Raw genomic sequence first — 9,009 nt, 5'->3', positions numbered from 1 at the left:
ATTTTTTAATTATTCCCCCCACCCCACTATATCTTGCCAGATGTGCTACCCAGATGATCACTCATTCACATATATTACTACTGTGGGAGAGCAGTGAGAGAGAGAGAGTGTGTGTGTGTGAGAGAGAGTGATGGCGTTCATGTTTGGAGTCCGTGTAGCTTCCTACTGTTTAGGTGGCGCTGCGGTGATCATCACCCACGAGGCCACCAAAACCACTACACAAAATCTCTCCCACTGGCTCAACGCTAATAAGCATAACCTTCGCCATCCATGGAGATGGAGCCGCTCACCTGATCCCAATCCCCAGCCCGAGCCCAACCACGCCGTCAACGAGGAGCCAGATGATGACGATGATGCCGTCAGCGAGGAGTCGCTCCCATGCCCATACCACTCTGCCGACTCTGCCGCCCTTATAACCTGCGAGCCAATTAGGGTGGCTGGACCGAACGTGCCGACGGGGGCACCTTCCGTCTTAGCGGCCGTCAACGAGGAGCCAGATGATGACGATGATGCCGTCAACAAGAAGCGGTTTCCAGTCGACTCTGTCGGCCGCGGCCTCACCTGCGAGCCAAGGGCTAAACCATATGCACCGAACGTGCTGGAGAGCGCCGATAAGCCGGATCTCGTCCCCGCTGCTGGCGCCGTTGGTTCCGTTTCGGATCGACCGGACGACGCTAAACCGAATTCTGGGATCGGCGTTTTTCTATTGAAGGCGGGTGACGCCGTCAGATCAACGTGGGGGATGAAGCTGTTTCGGTGGCTCCCCGTCGACCGCTTCTGCAACAGCAGCAAGGGAGCACCAGGGGACACTGGATGGACGGTGGATCCCGACTTTTGGGATAAGATCGGACGGATCACAAAGAAGATACTGCTCTGGGCTGTGGAGTACGTGATACTCGAGCTAGTAAAGAACAAAAAAGGTCCGCCCTATTTTGATCTTCGCCCTTCAACATTTACCTTTGGATAATATAAGATAAAATTCTTTTTCCAAAATTTTTTACTTTACGAAACGGAGCACCGATTTTACAAAATTTCACAATTGCATTTAAATTATTTTTTTTAAGATTAAAGCCCATAGGTTTTTTTTTTAAAAAAAAAAAAAAAAAAACTTGATTCATCGTTATAGAGTTTTGGAGCATAAATAAGCGCATTTTCAAATCAAGAAAGAAAGGTAAAAACATAAATATTTTCAAAACCAAATTAAAAAATAATAAAGATAACTAATCTCAAACGTATTATGCATCGGTTCCAAAACCTAATCTTCAACTAATAAAATTAATCAAGCTCATGAAACATTAAATTTATAATACAAAAAAAAAAATTAATTTTCTGATTACTCTTCCGGTTATCTCTAATTATACAGAGACCCCCAAAATATTATCAATATTAAAGATTACTTTTTTCATTTCATAAAACTACTCAAATTATTGTTATAGATTAACTTCATTTAAAATTTGTCATTTGTCCGTTTCGCTCATCGAACATTTCCATGTTTAGAGTTTAGAATTGTAGGGTTTTAAGGTTATAGGGTTTCAAAATTTTAGATTTTATAGTGTTTTCGGAGTGTTTAGGAGTGAGAGCATGGGAACCAAGTTAGCAGCTGGAGGACATATCTGCATATATTAGATCTTTTACAGGGACAATTTATGAAAATTGAGTTTTGCGGAAATATATCTGTTATTCATCATGTTTTGCAGGACCTGTATAAAATTAACCTTTAATTCTATTATACCGTAACAAGAATTTAGGGTATAATATATGATTTGTGGGAGACCCACCACCATAACAAGTGTGCGAAGGGTTCTGAAAATCTCAACCCTAACATGTGGTATATATCATAGTAGGTAAGGAATTGCTTTCCTAGCATGTAAATAGATTAAGAACTCAATTGAAACTAGGGTAGAAGCTAACGGATTTCCTGTGTAGGTACCTAGCTTGTATTTTTTTACCTTTTTTTTTTTTTTTCTAAACTAAATCAAGCGTCATTGTCCAAATTGAAATGAGAAATAAGTTAGCGAACTCATCATGTCTATCAAGTTCAAGTTAGAAAAAATTATAACAATATGTGATTTTGAATTTTCTTTTAGTTTTCTTATTTTATTTTATTTTATTTTGAAGTTGCTCGTAGCTGCAATACTGCAAAATCCTATCTCGGAAGTTGATACTATTTATATATAACTCGAAAGGTTGGGTCGGAAACTACAGCCATAAGAATACACTTGTTTACATAATGGTTGTTATGTAATTATGGCTCTTTTCTTTCTGTGGCAGTATGGCGCCAATTTTACAACATTGTGAAGGCTGAGCTCAAGGTTACAACATTGTGAAGACTGCACTCAGGTGACGGCAAACTAAATAAAAAGCAGCGTGTGTTTGCAGTCTGATGTCGGCGGTGATACAACTATGAAATTCCTAATCTTCGTTTCTTAAAATCTCTTAGCTGTAAATGCTTGTAAATGTTTAAGTTGTATGTGAAGTCTCTTCTTGTTCTGCGTGGAACTTTGCAAAGTGGTACCAACTATATAATGTAGTATTATTAAATGTTAATGATGGATGTTTGTTAGCTTTGAATATAATTGTTATTGAAATTAGTACTTACTTCGATACTGATTGTATACTACAAAATTAAATTATAAAATAAAATAGGCTAAATTATAGAAAATCCTTCTGTTAATATTCCACTTTTCACTTTTTTCTCAACATTCAAAAATTTATACTTTATCTTTTTAAAAAATAAAAAATATTTACAGGGAGTCATGCTGTGATAAAATGATCAAATTGTCCCTCATTCTTTTCATCTCCTTCCCAATCCGAAGCCTCTCCTCCTTAGCCGTAGCCTTTCCTCTTTTGTTCTTCGCGTCTCCCTCGATCCTAGTTCTGATTATGTTTTCTTCACGTACTCCCCTACTCCTCCAGCACCCTCGCCGTCCCTTCATTTCGGCGACTGTAGGAAGAAAGATCCGGATGGGCGTGGATTAGGGGTGGCAATCCAGCTTGCTATTCGCAAGCCAGCTCGTTTCGACGCAAAACGGGCTCAAGATAGAATTTCTACTTTTATAAACGAGTCAAACGCCTAGCTAGAATNCTCGAGATCAGCTCGCTTGTTTAGTAAAAGAGCCGAATACGAGCTGAATTTTTCAGGTCGTTTAATAAACGAGCCGAACACGAGCTAGGGTCAACTCACTCGTGTTCGGCTTGATAATAGCTCGATTATATTTATTTTATATTAATATAATTTATATATTAAATATATATAATTATATTTGTATTATAAATATATAATATAGATTATTAATTTTAAATTTTTAGCCCAACTTTAAAAAAAAATTCAGCTTATTTATAAAGAGGCCCATAAGCCCATTTATATATAGAATTTCTTATTTTCACTCCTAGCCCATAGGCCCATGAAATAGTTCCACTCTTTCCATTCTAAGTCCTAACTCCTAACCCTAATTACTTTTTCCCAATCCTTTTCACATTGCCGCAGGCCCGCAGCCGCACACAGCAACACGCCAACACACTTGAGTCTCTCTCTTTCTCTCTCTCTCAGACTCGCACAAGCCGCCTCTCTCTTTTTCTATCTCTCTGTCTCTCACAAGTCACAACCCTAGATCCTAGTTCCCTTTGCCATTCGCACACCCTCGGTAGCGATTCTTCGCCATTCGTAAACCCCCGGCCCCGAACTTCGGCGGCAGCGAAGCAGCGAACTTCGGCGGTAGCGAAGCAACGAATTTCGGCGGCAGCGAAGCAGCGAGCTTCGGCGGTAGCGAAGGAGCGAACTTCGGCGGCAACGAACTTCGGTAGCATTATATAATCGAGCTAACGAGCTGAACACGAGCCAGCTCGATTAAGTTTCGAGCCGATCACGAGCTAGAGTTTTCGAGCTCGTCACGAGCTCGAGCTGAACACGAGTCGACCTTGAAGACGACGATCTGAGCTCGAGCTGGCTCCAGCTCGCTCGAGTTCGGCTCATTTACAGCCCTAGCGTGGACAGAGAGGTGGATGAGGCCGAGGGTGAGGCAGTGGAAGAGGGCGAGGGCGTGTGTGTGGGCATGGACAGAGAGGTGAGCAAGGGTAAGGTTGCGCTGCCAAAGTCGGTGAGGAAGGATGAGGATTTCAGAGGTATTTTGGATATAAAAAAGAGGATATAAACGGAACTCTAACGGAACTGACGGCGGGGGACAAAGTAAACATTTTTTATTTTTTAAGGAGGTAAAGTATAGATTTTTGAATGATAGAGGGAAAAAGTAAAAAATCAGATATTGATAAAGGAGTTTTTTGCAATTTAGCCTAAAGAATAACATAAGGATAGTAGGAGGGAGGAAGAAAGAATAATAATTAAACTAAGGATAAATTACAGAAAATCCCCTTGTAATAACCCGCTTTTTTCACTTTCCTTCCCTGACATTTAAAACCTACACTTTGCCCCCTTGTAAAATAAAAAAGGTGTGCCACTGGCACGCGAAGCGGAGGGGAAAAAGGAGGAGGAGGAGAAATGGTGCAAATTTTGCCCAAAATTGCACCAATTCATCCAAAATTGCACCATTTCGCCCAATTTTGCACTATTGCGCCCAATTTTGCACCATTTCGTCCAAAATTGCACAATTTCTCATTCTCTTCACTTTCTCTTCCTTCTTCCTTTTTACACCATTACACTATTTTTTTACACCTTAAAAAATTGCATTCTTTGGATGCTCTCATCTTCCTCGCCGGAGAGTAGGACTCGGACGACGATTGTAGTGACCCTGGTACTTCACTGTTCGCGAGGCTTCAGCATCGGCGGCTTGTAGACACATCTGGAGAGTGTCGGGACAAGTCAGAGTCGTTTTGGTGCGAAATGGACGTAAAACGGACTCGATGCGGTGTGAGAGTTGAGTTTTGACACTGAAATCTGCAAAATTGCAGGATTTCAGTGTTGAGTACTGGCACCGGATAGGAGTGTCGGTACCCCTATGGATTGCAGACTTGGAAGCTCTTGGGTTTACGCGTGTTTGATGCTGAGTACCGATACCTACTTGTCACGTACCGGTACTGAGCCCAAGTACCGGTACTACATCGGGCGAGTACCGGTACCTAGTATGCGAGACAGTAGATTGAGAGGCCGAGTACTGATATTCAAGTTGAGTATCGGTACTTCAGCTGTAATTTTGAGTTGGTGAGGGGTAGTTTGGTTCTTTGAAATGTCATTCATTCCTATATAACCTAGCCTTTATATGTTTACAGAAAGAGCTTTAGAGAAGGAAATTCTACTTCTTTTCCTCTCTCTCTAGCTAGTGGACACCGTACGTTGTAGAGGTCGCGACTCGAGCTCGGGTGGATTTCGACGTTGCTCCGGAGGACAGTTTGTGCGCGTGAGTGTCGCGGCTACGTCGTTGGAGGTCAGGCGAGCGCGTTGGTTCCCTCCTATCGACTTCTAACAGACGTTGGACGAGCGTTCGAGGTGGGTTGATGTTTACCGAAATCGTCGGATTTTCTTTTATGTCCTAAAAGTGTCAGCATGTATAATTTTCATGTGTAGTATTATGTTTAGTAACTTGAATTCATTGATTGGATAGTTTTGTGAAATCTGAATTTGGAGCCTTATTGTTGAAATATTTTACATGTTAATTTTGGAATTGACTTAGGAGAAAACACGTTATAACCTACACTGTTATTTTTCTGAAAAGTTATCAAATTTAGCTTTAGGAGCTGTGGTTCTTTTGGTATCCTCGTTGTTAGTGCGTACTGGATATCCAGACTAGTGTAGGATGAGTTTATGCTCGTGCTGGGAGGCCGAGCTCGTTTTACATTTGTGTGTAGACTGTTTTGTACTGTCGGGTGCCATTGTGGTTGACGGTGGACCCAGATTTGCATCAGATTGTGTCAATGACACGTAAGCTTTGGTTGTTAGACCAGTTAGACCTTTTTATATTGACTACAACCTGTGAGAACTTGATTGAGCTCGGCAGAGACACACTTGCATACTCGGTTGGGTCGCGCCTACGAGTGCCGCTTCGGAATGAGGCTTTTACTTGCGTTGTTGTCGCAGCCATCCTGTTTTGGACTGTTTACTTAGACCGGCCATCCCGTTGGTGGTGTACGGTACAGCTTGGTTACAGACAGGGTGGATTCGTTTGGGCAGCCCTAGTGAGATTGGGTCAGTGTGAAGCATGTTTTGTTTATCTACAGATAGCCTGTGTGGGTTAGCGATAATATAGTGGCATGTAGCTGTAGAGTTTTTTCAGCTTTCTTTACTATTCTTGTGCATATTTTTGTAGACTTAGTGGGTGGGCTGTTGAGGTCGGTGGCGGTATACACTGAGAACTACTCTGTTTTATAGTAGTTTTCACATCCAGTTGTTGACACCTTTTTGTAGAGCCTTCGTCTGCGGCTGCTGCTGTTACTGATTCCGACCGCGGGAAGGGAGTCGCGAGCTAGATTCTTNAGTTTTCACATCCAGTTGTTGACACCTTTTTACAGAGCCTTCGTCTGCGGCTGCTGCTGTTGCTCACCTGGACCGTGGGAAGGGAGTTGCGAGCTAGATCCTTATCAGTCTTGTCACCATGCTTGAGGAGTACCATACAGAGATAGTTTTGGGGCTTTCTCTGTATATACTGTTATGTTGTTGTTATATTCGCTAGAGCGAGTTGGGTTGTGGACTTTTGTATGTACCGGGAACCCTTTTATGTTTTATATATTTTCATATTTTAGTTTAGCAGCTCTTTACCTTCTAGTTGTAACTAGGGATGCAAACGGATCCGGGTTGGTGGAGCTCCCGCCCCGAACCGCCCCGACGGGGGCAGTAAATTGGAGAAAATAAACGGATTCGGGGCAGGAAATGGGATAAATTTTACGATCCGAGACGTATTCGGGGCAAAAATTATTTATATTTTTAAAAAATATTTCTAAAAAATAATGTATTTACAAAAAAAGTTCAAAATACAAATAAATTAATACTCTCATTTCTAATGTATTTGAAACTTTTAAATTTTATTTTGAATTGTGATTGATATTTTTTATTTTTATAATTGATATTATTAAATTATATATATAATATTATTTAAAAATTATTAATTTATATTTTACAAAATATTAATAATATTATAATTTTATAAAAAATATTAGTCGGCGGGGCGGATTCGAGGCGCCGATGGGAGGCGGGTTACGAGGTGGGGCGGATTATGGGATATATATATTTTTAACTCGTCACGGATTCGGGACGGGAGGCGGGGCGGGATTTTGCTAGTCCCGCCCCCAGATTCGCTCCATTTGCATCCCTAGTTGTAGCTATGGTTTGTACAGGTACAATTATCGCTTCGTATACACGAAAAATTTCTATGTATACGGCATGTCTGTTGGTGTGACCGGGGGAACACGGTAATCTGGGGCGTGACAGCGATCTTGAGGGCATGGATCCACTTTTTCATCTTGGAGTTGAGTCGATTCTCTGGATCTTCTCGATACTCATCTTGTCGATGCTGAGGGCGGCGAGGGTCTCTGCAATGGCGTCACAGCGGACGATGATGTACATTTGGCTCAACTCCTGGCCGTACCAGGCACGGATTATGCAACCAGCAATCTCCGCGAGGTCAGCGACGGGGTCGGCGCAGAGGAGGTCAGAGGAGAAGTTGATGGAGAGGGATCCCCGGCCTCCTCCTTCGCCGCTGCCGCCGCGGGAGTCCTCGAGATTGGCGCCGTCGGGGTGGAGGTTAGATCTGGGGGAGGATGTGGGGGTGTTGTCGTGGGAGAAGGAGAGGCGGCAGAAAGAGGAGGTGGGTTCGTCGGAGGAGGAGGAGGCGATGTGGAGGGCGCTGCGGAGGAGAAGATGGTGGAAAAAATAATAATAAAGGAGAAAAAAAAGTGAGAGAAAAAAAGAAAAGAGAGAAAGAAAAGGAATAATGATATTTTCGTCTAAGGATGAAAAATTCGATCCAAATCTGTAAAATTAAAAAAGATAATCTAATTTTGTAAAAATTTAAAATTTGTAAATTTTTTATGCGAATTGGCTTAAAAAAAGGAAAAAATGCAAACTTAATTTGGAAGCAACTCAAAGCGTAGGAATAAAGTTCAGGTGAAGTCAGCCTAGGAATAAAGTTAGCAAAGGTTCTCCACGGCAAAAAATGACTGACAGATAGCGATTGCCACCTGCATCTACTTTGCGCCTTCCTACGCAGATGGACTCCACTTTCCACTCCCAACTTTTCAGGTTCAAATTCTCTACGCAACAAGGCGAAGCGATTTCCTACAGCCCCATCTCTTCAGTCCGAAAAAAAAAAAAAAATAAAAAAAAATGCCATGTGTCAGTCTCAAAATAATTAAGTTTCTAGCTGGACGTCCTTCCTAGACTGGGTAAAATGTATGGAGACACTCAACTATAAGACGTTGGGAAATAGACCACTCAGAATTTCTTTTTTTTTTTTGGTTAATATTGAGTCTTTTTAACTTCTACATATTTTTTACAGTTAATTAAGTTGAAATTTTTTTAATAAATTTTATGGATCAGTTATTTATAAGCATATAGCAAATTAATTAAAAATTACTTGCTATGAAGTACTTAATTTACATTATAAAATTTAATACAATAATCAAATTTAAATATCAAATTAGTATGGAGATAGACCTTCTCAACTATGGGCCATTTTGAAATAACCCTCTGAACAACAGGCTCTCAGATTGAGACCTCTCAACTTTGGATTTTCTTTTGAGATTTAATGGTTTTAGCTAGGTAAATTAGATATTTTTACCTGTTAAATTTGATAGTTAAACTACTTTATAATGAGTAAAATTAAATTAATTAATTGCATTCTAATGATTTAATTGGGCCATAAAATATACTAACACACTTTTATTTTTTCTAACTATATCATTTAAAATAAAATTTTAGAAGAAGCTCAAAAATAAAAGAAAAAGAAAAACTCTACTCCTACGCTTCCAAAAGGAGCGTGTGTGCTAGGGTGGGATTATTTTTACTATAGTAAATGTGTAGCATTACTCAAAAGAAAAGGTTAAAATGTATCAAGACTAGGGGTG

At 40.7% G+C, this 9,009-nt stretch overlaps 1 protein-coding gene across 1 annotated transcript; it reads left to right on the top strand.

Moving 5' to 3' along the window:
• The first annotated feature begins 49 nt into the window (after window positions 1-49).
• LOC109706067 lies at window positions 50-2,571 on the top strand. The gene is made up of 2 exons (XM_020226868.1): window positions 50-920; window positions 2,272-2,571. The coding sequence occupies exons 1-2, from the start codon at window positions 131-133 to the stop codon at window positions 2,325-2,327; spliced, it is 846 nt and encodes a 281-aa protein (XP_020082457.1). The 5' UTR covers window positions 50-130; the 3' UTR covers window positions 2,328-2,571.
• The last annotated feature ends 6,438 nt before the right edge of the window (window positions 2,572-9,009 follow it).

The sequence above is a fragment of the Ananas comosus genome, unplaced genomic scaffold (genome assembly GCF_001540865.1).
Source record: "Ananas comosus cultivar F153 unplaced genomic scaffold, ASM154086v1, whole genome shotgun sequence".
NCBI lineage: Eukaryota > Viridiplantae > Streptophyta > Magnoliopsida > Poales > Bromeliaceae > Ananas > Ananas comosus.
This window is presented reverse-complemented; position numbering and strand designations above follow the sequence as displayed.

Bases quoted from the DNA above. Each gene is read 5' to 3' on its own strand.
- LOC109706067 (XM_020226868.1), top strand. From the start codon at position 131: ATGGCGTTCATGTTTGGAGTCCGTGTAGCTTCCTACTGTTTAGGTGGC. The intron at 921-2,271 runs GTCCGCCCTATT...TTTCTGTGGCAG, and splicing joins GCTAGTAAAGAACAAAAAAG to TATGGCGCCAATTTTACAAC.